General features: G+C 38.8%; 1 protein-coding gene across 2 annotated transcripts in view; it reads left to right on the top strand.

The window, feature by feature from the left end:
* PLSCR2 (phospholipid scramblase 2) overlaps window positions 1–19,824 on the top strand; it is a 47,707-nt gene that overhangs the window by 7,067 nt on the left and 20,816 nt on the right. Inside the window, exons 2-4 of one of the 2 annotated variants that reach the window (XM_011995147.1) lie at window positions 16,383–16,495; window positions 16,568–16,803; window positions 18,209–18,251. In XM_011995147.1, coding sequence (XP_011850537.1) covers window positions 16,747–16,803; window positions 18,209–18,251 — 100 coding nt within the window. In that variant the 5' untranslated portion in view covers window positions 16,383–16,495; window positions 16,568–16,746. The remainder of the gene's footprint in view (window positions 1–16,382; window positions 16,496–16,567; window positions 16,804–18,208; window positions 18,252–19,824) is intronic. The other variant, XM_011995144.1, reaches the window with a different exon arrangement.

Raw genomic sequence — 19,824 nt, 5'->3', positions numbered from 1 at the left:
TCTTGGAACGGAACTCCAGGAACACTCTTGTATAAGGTGCCTGGTGACCTCTGTTGGTGGTGGTTCTCACCCAGTTGGGAGGCACGGGATCTGAGACCCACTTAACAGAGCACTCTGGCTGTCCCTTTGTCAAACAGATGTGCTCTTCTCGGGGGAATCCCAATCATCTGGGCTGCCTGGTTTCCTCAGAGCTAGCAGGGGGACAGACTAAGTCAGCTAGTCCATGGAGACCATGGCTACCCTTCCCCCTAGGGGCTCAGGCCCAGGGAGACCAGAATTTTGGCCCTAAGTCCCTTGCTGGAGTTGCTGAAGTTTCTGCAGGGAGGCCCCACCCAGTAAGGAAGTGGCCTAAAGAGGCAATCTGGCCATGATCTGCCACAGCTGGTGTGCTGCACTGTGGGGAATGCCTTTTGAGTCACCCAGGCACCAGCAGGGGAAATACGGTGGGCTGGAACTGTAGTGATGGCTGCCACCCTTTCCTCCCAGTAGTTCAGTATCTTAGGCGGCTGGCAGCTGCAGTGTGGGCTGCTGTCCTTTTCCTGGGGAGCTCAGTTGTCTTAGGCAGCAGGCAGCTGCAGGGATTAAGGCTTCCCCTCCCCCTGGGAACTCAGCAGTCCTAGGCAGATGCCAACTAAATAGCTATTGAGAATCTATGCAACTCTGTGATTGAGACCCAAAGCCCTGGTAGCACGGGCTCATGAGTGGGATCTTATGATCCATGGGTTGCACAGATCCATGGAAAAAGCACAGATCTCCAGGCTGGGTAGCATGATCACTCACCGCCTGCCTTGGCTGGGGCATGGGAGCTCCCCTTGCCCCATGTGGCTCTCAGGTGAGGCAATGCACCACCCTGCATTTCCTTGCTCCTGTGAGTCACACCAACTGCCTAGTCAGTCCTGATAGAACCTGGGGGTATCTTGGTTCCCAGTGCAGGATTCACACACTGTCTTGGTTCTTCTCGGTGAGATCCTTTGGTTGCAGCTGCTTCTTGTCAGCCATCTTGGCCCTGCCCTCCCCTACCCATGCTATATAATAGTTTTGGGAAATAATTAGTGATAATTGTTTAACATGACAATTGAATGAGGCCTTAATAATAGTTGGGGCATAGAAGAAGCTGACCAAAATCTCTTAAAAAGACAATCTGGAGAATGAGATATTAATAGGGGCTTTTAAAAGTTCTGACATATTCCTGAAAATTTAGAAGGAAATATACCTGTACAGAACTGTACACATACCCAGAAAAGACCTGAAAAAGAAATAATCTCTCTCCTCTGGCTGACCTTAAGTTTCTGTGCAAGCAATGAGAGAAAGCTAAGCCAGTATTACAAATCATCTATTGGATCTTTGAAATAGTGCCCCCAAACACACAAAGGACCTTTTGGAAAAGGCTGGGAGATACACTTATGCAGCATATTTAAGGAAAACGATATCCATTTATTGAATGACCACTAAGCTAACTGAAGAGATGTCAGTGGTCACACATAATGAAGAATATAGATTAATATAATTAGTTGAGGAAAGTAACCAAACAAATGCACAATAGGAAAGACCCCACCAACAACAAAGCCTGGGGAAGAGGCAAATACAGTTTCCAGAGTTATCATATTATATTATTCTAAATATATGGCTTTCAACAAGTTATGAAGCATGTAAAGAAGTAGGAATGGAAGATGAATAGGGCCTGAAGTGAACCCCCAGCAAACTTCAGCAGCCCTACAGAAGAGGGACCTGACACAACAACAAAAATGGTCCCCACAAAAATGGCCCCGACAAATTGGCCCCCACAAAAACCCCATCCAAGGGTCAGCAGCCTCAAAGACTGAAACTAGGCAAACTCAAGATGAGAAAGAATCAATGAAAAGATACTGAAAACCCAAAAGACCAGAGTGCCTCTTCTCCCCAAAATGATTGCAACATCTCTCCATCAAGGGCACAAAACTGGACGGAGGATCAGATGGATGAATTGACAGGAGTAGGCTTCAGAAGATGAGTAATAAAAAACTATACTGAGCTAAAGGAGCATGTTCTAACCCAATGCAAAGAAGCTAAGAACCTTGATAAAAGGTTAGAGGAACTGCTAACTAGAATAACCAGTTTAGAGAGGAACCAAAACGACCTGATGGAGCTGAAAAACACAGCATGAGAACTTCATGAAGCATACACAAGTATCAATAGTCAAATCGACCAAGCAGAAGAAAGGGTATCAGAGTTTGAAATCCACCTTACTGAAATAAGATATGCAGACAAGAATAGAGAAAAAAATGAGTGAAAAGAAATGAACAAAGCCTCCAAGAGATATGGGACTTTACAAATAGACTGAATCTAAAATTGATTGGAGTACCAGGAGAAGACAGGAAGAATGAAAACAAGCTGGAAAACACACTTCACAATATCATCATCCAGGAGAATTTCCCCAACTTAGCAAAACAAGCCAACATGAAAATTCAAGACATACAGAGAACACCATTAAGATATTCCATGAGAAGATCAACCCCAAGACATATAATCATCAGATTCTCCCAGATTGAAATGAAGGAAAAACTACTAAGGGCAGCCAGAAAGAACAGCCTGGTCTCCTACAACAGGAAGCCCATCAGATAAAAACAGACCTCTAAGCAGAAACTCTACAAGTGAGAAGAGAGTGGGAGCCAATATTCAACATTCTTAAAGAAAAGAATTTCCAACCCAGAATTTTAACTCACATGTTAGAACCATGATGTAAAGTGAAATCGTCCTCTGCTACTGTTTCCCATAAAGCTGTGTTATACCAGTTACCCCCCAGTGCTGTGGAAGTCTTGGAGCTATTGAAAAGAAATAAAACCCTCCATGCAGAAGAGGACAACAGGTAAAAAAAAAAAAAAAAAGCATGTTTTGAGTATGAAATTGTGGAAAGAACAAAAATAAATATCCTCATAGATTCTATAGCCACAAGTCAGTCTTCACATAAGTGTACATACAGGCTGTACATGTACATATACTTACGCACATCACAGATACATATTAATACATTCACATACATATACAAAAGTAAGCAGGAAACTCCTAGAAATTCCCAATATGACTCTTCTTTAGCCAATTCTAAGTAATATAACCAAATGCATGCCAATAACAGAGAAAGGAGCTTGGATTCATTATGATTGACAACTAACCAATATTTGTTCTTTGGGTTAGGACATTCCTTTTATGAACACATTGTTCTTCAAGAACTGAACAAAATAGAGCACTTAGCAATGGTTCTTAAAGTGAAGTCCCTGGAAAACCATCATCAGTATCACATGGAAATTTATTCGAAAAGCAAATTCTCAAGCCCCATTTCAAATATATTGAATTAGAAACTCTGAATGTGGGGAACACATATAGAGTTTTAACAAGATTTCCAGGTGAATCTGAGGGATACTAAAATTTGAAAACCACTATTTTACCACATAAGAGCAGACACTGAGTTTTGGTTGGTCAACCAACAGTGTGTTTATGTTATACTGAGATGTGTTCTAATTTAAGATAGTATTTTTCAGCCAGGCACGGTGGCTCACACCTGTAATCTCAGCATTTTGGGAGGTCAAGATGAGTGGATTACCTGATGTCAGGAGTTCGAAACCAGCCTGACCAACATGCTGAAACCCCATCTCTACTAAAAATACAAAAATTAGTTAGGCATGGTGGCAGGAGCCTGTTATCCCAGCTCTGGGAGGCTAAGGTAGGAGAATTGCTTGAACCCGGGAGGCAGAGGTTGCAGTGAGCCAAGATCGTACCATTGCACTACAGCCTGGATGATAGAGTAAGACACAGTCTTAAAAAAAAAAAAGAAAAAAAGAAAAAAAAAAGATAGTGCTTTTCTTCAGGATTATAATACAATGAAAGTGACGATAGTCAAAACAAACAAAACCCAAGGCTGTAATAAGCCAAGTATGACAGAAAGATGAGATTGTATAGCAGGACATAAGATTTCAACTAATTTGAGAATATGAAAAAAGGAAGATGTGGCAAATCATTTTGCAAGACACAGGAAGTCACAAAGGGTGTCTAGACAGATATAATAAAGAGATCCAATTTATTTCCACAGTACCCCAGAGAGAAGGAGGGATAGGTGATGCCAAATTAAGGAAAGGTTAAAATTCTATGATGGGATCAGTGTTCTTATAAGGAGAGGAAGAACCAGAGCTCCTCCTCTCTCTGTCGTGTGAGGACACAGCAAGAAAGGGACTGTCTACAAGTCAATCGGAGAGCCTTCAACAGATGATGATTTTACTGGCTCCCTGTCCTTGGACTTCTCAAACTCTAGAACTGTGAGAAATAAATGTCTGTTGTTTAAGTCACCCAGACTATGCTATTTTGCTCTTGCAACAGGAACTAAGACAGATGTTGCTATTGTCTGAATGTTTGTGTCCCCTCAAAATTTATACGTTGAAACCTAATCACCAATATGATATATTAGGAGATGGGGCCTCTGTGAGATTAGGTCAAGAGAATGGAACTCTCATAAATGGGATTAATACCCTTAAAAAAAAAAAAAAGAAAGAAAGAAAAAAACACCTTAGAGAGACCCCTCGTCCCTTCCCCTTTGTGAGGACACAGTGAGAAGATGCTATGTATGTGTCAGAATATAGGCCCTCTGCAGACACTGAATCTCCTGGCACCTTGGTGTTGGATTTGTCAGCCTCCAGGACTATGAGAAATAACTTTCTGTTGTTTATAAGCTACCCAGGCTATAGTATTTTCTTTTAGTTGCCCTAATGAACTACATGAAAAGAAGTCAAAATGTAAATAGATACTCAATTTTAATACTTCTTTGAATAATTGATAGATCAATCAAGCCAAATATTTAGCTAAAGTAACAGCAAAATTAATAAACTGACCCAGCCCATTAGAACAAAAATACATCATTCATACACAACTGCAGAATACACCTATTTCTCATATAAAATATTTATAAAAATTGACTGTGCACCAGAAGGTCATAATGTAAGTCTTAAAAATTTCAAATGACTGGAGCCATACACAGCATGTGCTTGCACTACAATAAAATTACAAATAATAAAAAGACAACTAGACATTCCCAACTACTTGGAAATAAGGAAATGAACAGACATCAAGGAAGAAATATAAAAATGTCCTGGGTACAGCAGACAGTTTAAAATAAGATTCAAAGACCAGTAGTCAAAATGAAAAAATAAAAGTAAAAATCACTAAAAATAAAAATTTCTATATGGTGAAAGCAACCTCAAATAAGGTTCAAGCCAGAGACCCAGTGGGCAAATGAATTGTATCTTGGCCAGGCATGGTGGCTCATGCCTGCAATCCCAGCACTTTGGGAGGCCAAGGTGGGCAGATCACCTGAGGTGAGGAGTTTGAGGCCAGCCTGGCCAACATGGGGAAACACCATCTCTACTAAAAATACAAAAATTAGCAGGGCATGGTGGCATATGCCTGTAATCCCAGCTACTTGGGAGGCTGAGGCAAGAGAACTTCTTGAACCCAGAGGGTGGAGGGTGCAGTGAGCTGAGATCATGCCACTGCATTCCAGTCGGGGAAACAGAGTGAAACTCTGTCTCAAAAGAAAAAAAAAAGAATTGTATATTATTTAACATACCCACAATATATAAAGAACACTAACAAATCAGCAAGAGAGAAAAAAATCCCAATCCAATAACAACAACAAATGAGCATTATATTTCAGACAAATCACAGAATAAAACTGTAAACTAATTAGTAATCATATGAAAAAGTCCTCATTCTCATTAACAATCAGAATCAACAAACAAAAAATAATATAATACTTGCCATTCACAGTAGGAAACATTTAGAATTGGTATTTGAGAATTGAAGAGATGTGGAAAAATTATCAATCTCATGACTTATTGGTAAAAGAATAAAATGATATGGTTTTTTGTATTGTATACAGAAAGATATGTGCAAAGATGATGACTACAGCATAATTTATAATTGATAAAACTTAGAAACAGCACCTAGATTATTAGATCAATGATACAGTTCTGTATTAGAGGGATAGAGATTTCCAAGATGCATAGTTAGGTGAAAAACACATCAGAGAAGAGTTGTGTAAAATAATCCTCTTTGTGTAAAAACAAACAAACAAAAAAAACACACAAACAAAATACTGTGTAGCTGTGTATATACATATCTGTATGTATATAACATTAACTGAGCGCTTACTCTATGGCAGGCATCATTCTAAATTCTTTATATATTTTAACTTCCTTAATCATCATAAAAATCCTATGTGGTAGACACCATTACTACTCTCATTTTACCTATTAGAAAACAGGCACAAAGATTGTCAAGTAATTTTTCACAAGTCACAGGCACAGGAAGTAAAAAAGGAAGAATTCAAATTCAGGTAGCTTGATTTTCCTTCTTCCCTTTTCTATCTTATTTTCTCAATTTCTTTCTCCACCTTCCTGCCTTCCATTCCCTTTTTTCTTCCCTCCTCCCACCTCTTAGTATGTCTTCAAATGTCTGTGTCAACTTTGGTTAGCAGGGTAATCGGGAGAAAATGGAGTGGGTGAGGTTTCATTTTTCTCCATATATGGTGTTATTGTTTGGAAGACCACGTGTTACTTTCTTTTTTTTTTTTTTTTTTTTTTTTTTTTTTTGAGACGAGTCTTGCTCTGTCTCCCAGGCAGGAGTGTAATGGCACGATCTTGGCTTACTGCAACCTCTGCCTTCCGGGTTCAAGCGATTTTTCTCCTGTTTCATCCTCCTGAGTAGCTGGGATCATGGGGGCACACCACCACACCCGGCTCATTTTTGTATTTTTAGTAGAGACGGGGTTTCGCCATGTTGTCCAGACTGGTCTTGAACTCCTGGCCTCAAGTGATCCGCCTGCCTTGGCCTCCCAAAGTGCTAGGGTTACAGGCGTGTAAATAAATTTTTTAAAAATCAGTAAAAACGTCAGAACAATGTGTATTTATTTATTGCATGAGGGTGTGCCAGTTGAAGGCACACCCTGAAAAATCAAAGGCACGCCCCGAAAAATTAAACATTCCACACACCTCATCATTTTCACTCTTAAAACAGGTTAAAAATGCCTTTTGATGGAAAGAAAAGGGAAGAGGGTAAAGGCTACAAACAAAATAATCTCGACCGCTCCTCATTTGTAGTCTAAGCTCCCTCACCTTGAAAAGCCGCAGGCTTCTGAGGGATGCAGGTCAAGACCAGAGTTAAGGAAGTTCCCGGGGGAGGCCACTCCCTGCCTGCCTGATAATTTGCCAGTTCCAGTTGGTGTCGAGGTCTCAGTTCATCTCTGCCCTTCTGCCCTTAACCACCGGACAAACGTTTCCGGAGCCTCTCCAAAGAGCAAGAAAGGGGACGGGGATGGGGAGGGGGAGACGGGACGGGCTGGATGGCAGCTCCGCGTCGCACACGGAGTGGTAGGTTCAGTCGTACCCCCAGCTCGGCCGCCCTCCAGCAGCAAAGCCGGATCCCGTGTCCCCGCGCAGGGGCCAGGGGAGGGAAGCCTTGTACCCTTGGTATCCAGAAAGCTAAACGAGGGGCTGCTGCAGGTGTAGATTCTGAGGCTGGTCCAGGCCGCTTTCCCGCCGACTTCAGGGAGGATTGTGCAACAGGTGGGCCTGGCAGTCAAGGGGCGGAGGGGAGGAAGCCATGCAAGGACCTCAGCTCTCTCAGGGCTGTGCGGGAACAGCTGCAGCCGCGGGTGGTGGTGTGGTAGGGGGGAGGCTTTCTTAGTCGCCTCCTTATGGGACTGGGGTGTGCGCGGCTTGTGGGGACGATGCTCCGCCCCATAACTGTATTTGCGTCAGAGGGCAAGGCAAGGGTCGATGGGCCTCGGGAACCGACCCCTGAAGCGGAACCGGAACTCGGCAAGGGGCCTCAGGCGGCCCAGCGGCACCCGGACTCACCCAGAACCATTCGAATGAAAAGGGGTGTCCTGCCTGAAAACGCCTCGCGGGGCTCGGCTTCCCCTTAGCTACACTGCTTTACAGGCAGAGAGCGGCCATGAATCCTGAGCAGAGGCTGAGCTCAGGACCATGTGCCAATATAGTGGGGCTATTAGAAGGGACGGTTAATACAGCCTGCAAGCTGTCATTTATCAGTAAGTATTCTCTGAAGTCCGCCTGGAGCCCACATCTATGCTAGGCCCTCTACAATACCAGCTTGGAAAAGATAGCGGTATCTAGCACCGTTGCTAAGACAATTCGGCCTCTACTGGTTCCCATCTGTGGACTGTCAGCCAATTTCTTCATATATGTTCTTTCCATTGCCTCATCTCTGAAACTGTGTAACTATTAAAAGAGCTACAGAGTATTACATGTGTTAATGTAAAGTTCTTAGAGCAGTGCCTGGCACTACAGAAAGTACTCAGTGCAAGTTAGCTTTTATTATTTTAAATATTTGACAAAGTCTCTGCTTCTCCAAACTGACTCTCTGGTTCCCATGTGGTTTCATTCATTCACTGTTATTTCTGGACGTCTTGCCATGACCACTTCCCAGTTCCAGGCACAGGCAGTCGTTGTTTCTTCCAGGTTATCACATTGGTATACATGGTTAGTACCAGTGACACTTAGAAGTGTCAGGCGGTTTGGGGGCTCCTTTCTTTCTTGAACTTTTCCTAAGAGCAAACCTTTCTCTTATTGCCACCCTGATGTTTACAGTAGAAGGGTTTTGAGCAATGGACAAGCACAAGGAAATGAAAAACACATACAAAGGAAAATGAGTGGATTGCTGCAGTTGGATAGACAAGTGTAAAATGCCTGGGTCTCACTGTACATCAAGCAGCCTTCAGATCTTTAAGGGAACTATTCTTACTGACTGGAAAGAACAAAATAATACTGTCCACTTATTGTTGAATTAACCAACACAGATTAAGTGGCCTGTCTTGGACAAGACAAACCAAGTTCTGGCCTTTGAGGGCTTAAAGTGCAGGTAGAGTGACTTTAAACATTTATGAACTGGACCTTGTGCACCTTTCCATCCTCATCTCTGAGGGTCTCCATTTATGAACTGGCCCTTGTGCACCTTTCCATCCTCATCTCTGAGGGTCTCTCCATCTTTTGCTCTGTAATTTCATAGATTTTCATTTCCCGAATGAGCCCTGTTTCCTGCAGCTTAGGACTTCTACCAGTGAGTTTCCTTCTCTCTATAATGCCCTACCCTGCCCCTCACACATCTCCATGGTCTGGCTGATTCTAGACTTTTTACAGCTCTCTGCTCTGACTTTCCTGACAATGCCATCACTACTCCATCTAAATCAATGACTCCATATCCTTTTTATTGCACCATTATTTGTATTCATAGTACTTAATATATTTGTATATATACAAATACATTTGTATTGTTATATATGTGTTATCCATAATATATTTATAATGAATTTAATTAATATGATGTGCTGGAATATATTTAATTGTATTAGCTGCCCGTCTCCTCCATTTTTAGTGCCTGTGTAGTGCCTTTCATGCTCTATGCCTTTGATTAATATTCCTTGAAAAACAAAATAAGCTTTATGTTAAGTATTTATGTACTTACATATTTATATATGTGTACATATATGTGGATATATGTAGGTACACATATGTGTACCTATACACACGCTCTATAGCACTGCCTTGAACAGTGCTAAATTTAAAAGCCAAAGCACTTGTTAATCAGTAGTAACAACTGTGCTTTTCATTTCTCAAATTTTGTTGCTAAAAACTGCTTTTAAAAAAATTTTGCCTATCCTAGTTAAAAACTAATTGGTTGTGAGACTAAATTGAAATTCAACATAGTTCTATCTTACATAAGAAAGATACCTTAAAGATAACCTCTAACAGCTTTCACTGAAATTTGGCACATTGGGAGAATGTAGGGTTGTTTTTTTTCTTTTTATTCAACGAAATGGGAACATGAGTGCAACAGATACGAATCATGAATAATTTCAGTTCAGCTAGTCAGTGAGCTGTACAGCATTAAGTAAACATTTTATCTTTATGGGCTTAGTTTTCTCATTTATAAAGAAGAAAGGAAAACTCAGATTTGTGAGGGAGGTCTGCGTTGTAAGGAAAGGTTTTTGAGCAGTAATAAAGCAATCAAATGAGAATAACTGACTTTAAGACTCATTTTTGTTTCTTTTGTCTCCTTGGTTTACTTGTTAGTTTTGTAGAACACTTTACTACTACAGTTTCAGTTGGGTCTAGTTGATATAGTATCTACATTTTGATTCAAGGTTTAATATAAAATTCTATAGGCCAGGTGTAGTGGTTCACACCTGTAATCCCAGCATTCTGGGAAGCTAAGGCAGGCAGATAACTTGAGACCAGCCCGGACAACATGGGAAAATCCCATTTCTACTAAGAATACAAAAATTACCCAGGTGTGGGGGTATATGCCTGTAATCTCAGCTATGCCGGTGGTTGAGTCACGAGAATTGCTTGAACCTGGGAGGCAGAAGTTGCAGTGGGCCGAGATCATGCCACTGGCCTCCAGCCTAGGCCACAGAGTGAGACTCTGTCTCAATAAAACCAAAAGACAAACAAAACTGTAAAAGGCTATCTTACATTGGTTCTAAGCATATGTGTTTTGTTTTCTTGAGCCTAAATGCTGAAGTGGATTTTTATGGTAAAACTCCCGGTTACGAGGTACTTTGCATTAATAACTGGCCTCAGTCACCCTACTTCAATCTCATACCTCACAGGTATGGTGGGCTTTGTACTCAAAGGCTCACCGTCTTCTTGCCCCATATATTTGTATAAATGCATTTCTGCTTGCTCTGCTTTACTTTGACTGAAACCACAATTCAACGGATGAAATGTTTGTCTTCTTAGATGGTAACCAAATCTTTTACGTGCATAAAATTTACATATCATGTAACTGAATGACATGAAAGCTATTTAATTTGTGACTTACCTCAATAAATGTTGCCTTCTCCCTGGGCTATTCACAGTTCCTCTCTGGCATAGCATAATGTCTCATTCTTACTCACTGGTAGGAAGTTAGGCACCTAGAATTCTTGTGATCGTTTTCAGAATGGTAGAATTTTACTAAAATCATTCAGAACCTATGTCTCTGCTTGGGGCTTGAGAAGAATGTGAACTGTTTTATATTGTGATTTTTTTTTTTTTTTTTTTTTGAGGTTAGTCTCACTCTGTCACCAGGCTGGAATGCAGTGGCAAGATCTTGGCTCACTGCAACCTCCCACCACAATCAGGACACATTTTTGTCCATGTCTTCACAAATGTATAATGGCTTTTCCTTCTTTTTTTTTTTTTTTTTTGAGGGTGAATGTGGCTGGAGAGAGTTGTTCTCAGGCATAACTAGATTTAGGTTATTAATCTGAATTTATTTGTTAATTGTCTATGTTACAGGCATAGTAATTTTAGGATCTTCCAGAATTAAGTATGATTTCCCTGTGGGTTCCAGGTTTTACTTTAGTTATGTTTGAAAGCAGTAAGACAAAAATTTCGGACCTTAAGAAATGGGTCAAAAGGCTTTAGCTGTGTCAAAAGATAAATTACAACAAATTTAAAGATGTAATTAACTTATGTTAGGAATTCGTGAATATGACAGCATGTTATCTAAAAATAGAGAGATGCTACATGGGGCATTGCAGAATAGTCAGTTTTTATAAGGTACCTTGAGCAGCAATGAAGAAATAGCATAATACAAAAAGTGGATTAGTTAACATTAAATTAGTTCAGGTTACTCTCTTTATAAGGGCTAAAGTGTGGGAACTTCTTTATTATGTAGGTTGAAACTGCCCTGTTTGGAGGCTAGACTTTCATTTCTCTCCTGATTTCTTGGAAGGTCAAATAAACAACTTAGTTTCAATTTGCTAATGCGGAACTTTAGCATTAGTTACTCTATTTTGATTTGATCTGTTGAAGCCTAGGGCAGGAGCTCAAACCAAATCGATGTCGTCCTATACAGTTGTTAATATTTAACAACTGTAATACAAATAGTGAAGTCAGAACTGGAAATCCTCTGTGCTGCTTCTCCCTCTCCCTGAGTGTGGAGGTTTATAATTATCAAATAGTCCAGAGCAGACATGATTTCTGATACAATTACTTTAAAAGAGATGTACTAATGTGTATATAGTATGTGCTACCTCAATTTACTCCAAATTTATCACTTAAGAGAGAGTTAGAAAGAAGTGTGTAGTAATCAGATTGTAACTTGAAGTTCTGTGTTTGTTTTGGAGTAACTATAATTCAAATGGTACAATATATAATATGACTTTATCATGAACATTTATTTTCTTTTAGTACAGCATAAAAATATGATTTTCTTTTACTCTGAAGTTATTTCTGAAATTTACCTTTTAGTAAAAGTGCTGGAAGCAATGATTTAAAGTTATCATGTTAGATTAATTAGCTAATTTATTCACGACACAGCCCAATCATTTCCTAAACTGAGTTATGTCATTTCTTGGAATAGACTCATCATATTAGTCAGAATTCTCTAAAGAAACAGAACTAGGATGGAGATATATATATATACACACACACACATATATATATACACACTCACATATATATACACACACGAAGAGATGTATTATAAAAAATTGGCTCATGCAATTTTGTATGCCGAAAAGTCCCACCACATTAGAAGTCTGTAAACTGGAGACCCAGGAAAGCTACTGGTCCACCCTAGTTAGTCTACCCTAGTTACACATGTTTACTAGCTTATTGTTCACCTTATAGATTAATTGCAGAAAAATATGATTTAATATTTCTACTCTTCTGACTTGATGAGGTCCACAGCATTGATTTCTGACCAGTTAACGCAAACTGGATTCCTATTGTTCTAAGACAATCCAGGAAGTTAAATCAGTAACACAAATACATCTTTTGATTTATTTCAGGGACAAATAAACCCACTTGGAATTATTCAACCTTTGCTGAACTTCTTAGATGTAACTAAGAGGTGACTGTAATTGGAGCATTCTTAAGAGTTTCACTATATTATGAAAATGTGTGCTTAAAGTTCGTAATCATAAAAAATAATTTTGAAATGGCAAGGAAGGAGGTGGTTTCTTCTTGAGAACTCTATATTTTAGTTGAGGATGTGGAGGGATCAGTTGACTTATTTGCCACTTACGACTGCACAGTAGGAGGAGTTGGTGAAAGGGCAGCCAACACCAGAGTGGGCCTGAGAAGTGGGAGGGCAGTTTGCATTAGTGCATATGGGTCAAAGATAAAAATGTTGGGTAATGGAGATTTGCCTGATGTGTTCATTGTAATTAATAGTCATGAAAAGCACTGGGATCTACAGTAGATGGAGAAAATAGTGACCGGATAGTAGTGGGAAAGACTAGGATGGGGTCAAGGCATGAGAAGGCAGAATTACTGAGTAGAATATTTGCTGTCATTTATGTTTCTATAGAAATACCAAGTACAGGCAGGGAGCGGTGGCTCATGCCTGTAATCCCAGCACTTTAGGAGGCCGATGCAGGCAGATCACGAGGTCAGGAGATCAAGACCATCCTGGCTAGCACGGACAAAAACATTAGCCGGGCGTGGTGGCGGGTGCCTGTAGTCCCAGCTACTCCGGAGGCTGTGGCAGCTATAGCTGTGACAACTCCTGAGACTGGGTTCTCTGATTAAAAAAAAAAAAAAAAATACATCTCTTAATGAACAGAGTAATGTCGCAACTTCTCAAATTTGCAGGTCAGGATTGGCATGACAGGTCCACAGGACCTGAAATTTTACGAGATAATTGCAGTGGTGTGATCTGATAATTAACCTTTCTTGCTCTTTACCTGGACCATTCCTGGAGCCCAAGCCCAGAGGCTTGGAAATGAACCACACACTTCGTTTAGGTTGTGCAGGCCGTGAAGACTGAAGTTTTAGCTCAATTACCCTTTGGGGTCTTAGCTCGCAGCATTTCTTCCTGATTAGACTCTCTTCCTAAAGGCTTCTAGAAAGTGTTCAACATCAGCCAAGTGCAGTGACTCACGACTATAATCCCAGCACTTTGGGAGGCCGCAGTGGGCAGATAACGAGGTCAGAAGTTCGAGACCAGCCTGTCCAACATGGTGAAACCCCGTCTCTACTAAAAAATACAAAAATTAGCTGGGTGTGGTGGCGTGTGCCTGTAATCCCAGCTACTCAGGAGGCTGAGGCACGAGAATCGCTTGAACCCAGGAGGCAGAGGTTGCAGTGAGCCGAGATCATGCCAGTACACTCCAGGCTGGTGATAAGAGACAGGTACACTCCAGGCTGGTGACAGAGCAAGTCTCCATCTCAAAAAAAAAAAAAAAAAAAAAGAAAGCGTTCATCATCATGGGCTGACCAACAATTTCCACATTCCTACCGAGGCCACATGCAGCGGTTTATGCCTGTAATCCCAGGACTTTGGGAGGGCGAGACAGGAGGATCACTTGAGTCCAGGAGTTTGAGACCAGCCTGGGCAACATAATGAGACCCTGTCTCTATATAAAATAGTAATAAATTCTACTGTGAAAACAGCAAGGGGAATGAGGTCAAGCCCAAAGGATTTAAATGGCCAGATAAGGCTCTACTCGATGAATAAAGAGGAATATCCCGTGAATGTGACTGTATTGTTTTAGAATATCTTGTTCCAACAGTTATATTGGACCTACAAATGTATAGACAACATATTAATATTAGGTCTCTTTCAGAACTATTTCAATCCATGAACAATAAAAGTAAGTAAATTACTAAGTGTTTAATTTCCTCCCTATAATACTAAATGTGTTGTTGACTTGTTCTTTGTCGTATTTTTTTTAGCTTACGAAAGGATATTATTTGTAGCTGTGTTTTCCTTTGCAAATCCCAGTACTGGGCAATCCTAAAAACTTTGCAAGATATATATGAGATCATGGTTCACTCTTCTGCTTAAATTCCTCCAGTAATTACCAATGACACCTGGGATAAAATCCAAACTCCTTACTAAGGGTCTCCCTAGATGAACTTCTTCCTACTGCTTTGGTGACAGCCATGCATACTCTTCCTTTCTTATGACTCTCCTCTCTCATGAACATGCTAAATTCCTTACAAAGTCAGGGTTTTTACATTTGCTTTTCCTTCCTCCTGTAGCATTTCTCTGCAGGTCTTCACATAAAGCTTTCCCCTTCTCATCTTTTTGATTTCAACATAAATTATATCCATCTTCCTCTGCCCTTTCTCCCAGGTTTTCCCCATCATACCAATATGAAGTTTTTTAATAAAAAAATTATTTTATTTCCTCCAGAAGTTGACTGTAAGCTCATTGACAGCATATTGACTTTTTGATGGCTGTATCCCCTGATTCCGCAACAGAGCCAATCACATCATGCGTCATCTATATTCATTAATTGTAGGAGGAATAAATTATAAAAGCTATATTTACAGTGCATTAGTACTAGGCTAAATCTGTTTGCTAAGCCTTATTTTTATTAGTATATGAGCCTGTCACCAGTGTTCCACTTACATGTATTGCCTATTCTAAGTATTATATTTTATGTGGCATTAAGTATTCATTTAAAATATTGAGGAACATAGTCCCTTGAAATTATTTTCCATTCCTATAGAATCACTACACTGTGGACTATACAAATAAGCTTATGAAGCATCATTGCAATGTATATTTGCATGTAATATAAAGATTATACTTATTACATTTTTTCCTCTATACTGCTAAATACTTTAGAATTTTTCGTCTGTTAAATTTTTTGCTTTTCTTTCTCAAAGTCTGTTGATTTTTTTACTTTTGTTTTGTTGAATTTTATCAAATTGTGTGTTCTAAAGATCTAAGAGTGACAAATTGTGAAATTTAATTTTGTAACTGCAATATCATAATTGATGTTTTAAGAAAATTATCAAGGGAAACAGGAGAGAAATACGCTGTAGATTAAAACTCCTGGTAACCCGTTGGCCCAGACAAGCATCTGAAAACTGCTAGGAGGAATGACATGATTTTACCTCTGTATTAGGGTTTCTCGGCACTGTAGAATTTTGGGATGGATAATTATTTGTTTCCACGGGGATGTTCTGGGCATTTGAGGATGTTTAGCAGCATCCCTGACTTCCACCAACCAGAGGATAATATCAGTCTCTTCTCCAGTTGCGACAACTAAAAATGAATCCAGACCTTGACAAATATCCCTTCATGGGTCAACCCCCCTCCCCATTGACTTCTATACATATAGGATATGTCATTTGTTATAATTCCACAATTATAATTTTTCACAGGGTGCTTTTGGGCTCTGGGAATGCTGAAACATAGCCATTATTTTTGGCTTTTTTTTTTTTTTTTTTTTTTTCAAATTTCATCTCTCTTTTCCATGAAGGCATGCCAGAATCTTCATATAGGTCACTTTAGATCGGTGGATTTACTTTCACTTTCATAGGTATAAAAGCATATTTTCTATCTGAGTTTTAAATAGTAAGGATAAAGCTCTAGGCCGACACTATTCACAGCGAACCACCCTCAAAATAGAAGTGAATGTGAAACCACAGATATTTCATTGAAACATATCTGAAGATAAAAACATACCTCAAGCTTCACAGATATAAGACTTCTGAGCTGAGAGGTCAGTTTGTAGATAACTAGGGTTATTCTAAAAAGAATTGATGACAAATTATTTTACTTGCTCCTATTTCAGGACCTCCCAGACATACTGTCTACCCTAAGCACCAGGCTGGACACATTGGGAAACAGGCTGGCCACCTGGGCTCCCAGGCCTTCTACCCAGGACGTCAGCATAGCTACCTAGTCCCACCTGCTGGCACAGCTGGCATTCCTGTTCAAAATCAGCCAGGTAGACCTGCAGGGGCCCTATGGATGCCAGCACCACCACCACCATTAAACTGTCCACCAGGATTGGAATACTTAAGTCAGGTAATTTCAAATATGTAAAATACTCAGAAAAAATAAAACTGTGCTTCTGGTTCTTGAACCATAGTAATTTTGGTTGAGTGATATTTATTTATTTACTGCTTATTAATTAATTAATGTCAGAAATGGTAAACACATTCTGTTAACAAGTTACTGGTTCTTTTGGGTTCGATTCATTGTTAAATCAAAATATGAATGTCACAGGTGATTGTTTTCTAAGATTTTTTATATAATGTGATAATAGTCCAAAGTCAAAATTTATTAAGCACTATTTTCTAGGTTTTGTTTTTAAGCATTATACATGTATTACCTCACTTACTCTTTCCAGAATCTCTATGATGTGTAGGCGTTGTAATCATCATCACCCTACACAAGAGGAAACTGAGGTCCAGAGCAGTTACATAACTTACCCAGGATTAAAAACCTAATGAACTGGGGGTGCCCTGTTCATCACCAATCGGGGGCTGCTACCCTGATTCTGGATTCTGTGCTTTTTAATTCCAATACTGAATAATTTTCTTGACATTTAAAAGACATCTAAAGTTTAGAGTTGAGTTTTAGTAAGTAGTACCAAAAATGACTTAATATTGTTGTGTGGGATTTGAGTCATCTTTTTCTTCCAATTAGTAAAATTACATTTTTATGATGCTTTTTTTTTTTTTTGAAGATCCAATTTTACAAATGTCACCAATAAGGAAAAAAAAGTCCTGGATTTTGCTGTACTACATGATAGCTTACCTCAGCAAACCGAGGTTTAATATTGGTTTTGTCTTAGAGAACGGATTGGTAAAATAGGAATATAAAGTTTTATATCTCCAATCTATAAACAAATATTTCTGTGATAGTCAATGAGTTTTCAGTAAATGAATTATCTCCCTTTTACTCTTTATAACTTAATTTCCCACAATGTACTTGCACAGTGAATATTATAAGAATGTTTAGTAGTTCATATTTCTCTAAGAAATACCCTAGTTTTTTAAATGAGAGTCTCAAAAATATATAGAAGAAATTGTCACATACTATAAAATGACTATATGAAGTAGACATAAAATGAGTAACTGAGACTTACAATAAAAACTTATTTAAATCGATAAAAAAGTCTTTATATTTTAAATCCTCATTTAGGAAGAACATTGTTTTCTAACTTTTATAGGGATTCCACTATATTAGTTTATTTTACCTAAGTTTACAATATTAGTAGTGAATGCTTTCAATAAACATACAGCATTTTTAATTAAGAATGTGTTAACTTTAGTTTTACAATAAAAGGTAACAAACTTATTAAGAGTTGATAATGATAAATGTCAATAACTGATTATATGCAGTATTAAACAATAAAAACATGAATAGTAATTGGTTTGCTATAAAATATTTAACATACAACTTAATTTTCTTTTTACTATAATAGATAGATATGATACTAATTCATCAGCAAATTGAACTTCTGGAAGGTATGTATTAATTGTATTGCTTATATATCTAAAAAGAGAAGTTTATGCAAATAAAGATACATCAAAAACTATAAATATAGCATCCGAGGGATGTGGGATGGTAAACCTGATTATTTACAAATATCTGTCTTAACAATAATGAAATCAGTAGTCTATGAACATTTGAACAATGAAATCAGTTCTGAACATTAGAAGTGAAATGGTAAAATACAGTTGGCCCTTCCTATCCGTGGGTTCCACCTGTGTGAATTCAATCAACCATGGATCAAAACTATATTTTTAGAAATTGTACCTGTACTGAGCATGTGCAGACTTCTTTTTCCTTGTCACTATTTCCTAAGCAGTACAATATAACAACTCTTTACATAGCATTTACCTTGTATTTGCGTATTATAAGTAATCTAGAGATGATTTAAATAATACAGGAGGAGGTTCATAAGTTATACAGAAACACCACGCCATTTTATATCAGGGACTTGAGCAGCCTAGGATTTTATTATTCACAGGAGGTCCTAGAACCAATCTCCCACGGATACTGTGGGATGACTGCACTATTATGATAAGCATCTGTCCTAATGTTATAAACTCTAATGTAGAAGGAATACAACCAAGACTTACTTTTGCTCTCTTGTCTCTCTCCAAATAACTTTAAGGGATTCAATCACTTTACCTGACTTCTACCACTTCAGCTCTTTTCTCTCCAATTTGTGATCACCTTGAGAATGGCACAGAGCCACATTCAATATTTTAGTTACTTTAGTACATTTCCAAGTGAGCAAACTTTTTGAATTTGGATGGGAGTGTTTTGGAAAATTGTTGTTCCTGCCCACAGTTTCTCTTGGGAGTTCAGATGAATCCAGTAGAATCTTTGTTCCATGCACTGTAGATTACTAGCCAGGGTGCAGGGGCACTGCAGTGTTGGAGGATGCTGACCAGCAGGCCTCCAGCTTGTCTTCTTAGAAGAGCACTCCTGCTCCTGCTGAATATTCCTGATGCCACCAGATATTTTCTTGGGTCCAGTGCTTCCTAGGTGCTAGAATAAATTCAGTAAGCCTCTACATGCTTCAGAACGGCCGCTAGGGGAATGAGAGCCTAGGTAGAGTTATGAACCACAGTGTCTTCCCTCTGATATAATAAAGTTACCTCTTCTATGTATTATAAAAACTGCTGGTTTTTAGAAAATATCTGTTAAATAAATTCATTTTTGCATAGCTGCGGTTTCTTTAACTGGTTGAAATTATAACTTGAATTGTACAAGCAGAGTAATGAATTTCATTAACATATACAATTGTTACCTATTACATTTAAACTGCTTTTAAAGTACGTGATTAGATATTTATAATGTTCTTGGTTTTTTGTAGTTTTGCTGAATTAAGTTTGCTCTGGAAAGGAGCACTATGTTCTGTAATAGTTTGTATTCTGAATTATTTAAAATGTTTTATTTTATGGAATATATAATAGAGATTATAAAATCCAAAAGGCCAGACAGTATACATTATATATTATGTTTACAGTTTTTAGATTTATAAGCTTTATATATATTTGCACAATATATGTGCTTCATTGAAAAATA

The sequence above is a fragment of the Mandrillus leucophaeus genome, unplaced genomic scaffold (genome assembly GCF_000951045.1).
Source record: "Mandrillus leucophaeus isolate KB7577 unplaced genomic scaffold, Mleu.le_1.0 Scaffold1121, whole genome shotgun sequence".
In the NCBI taxonomy this organism is placed as follows: domain Eukaryota; kingdom Metazoa; phylum Chordata; class Mammalia; order Primates; family Cercopithecidae; genus Mandrillus; species Mandrillus leucophaeus.
Note: the sequence above shows the minus strand (reverse complement) of the source record. Positions and strands in the feature narration are given on the sequence as shown.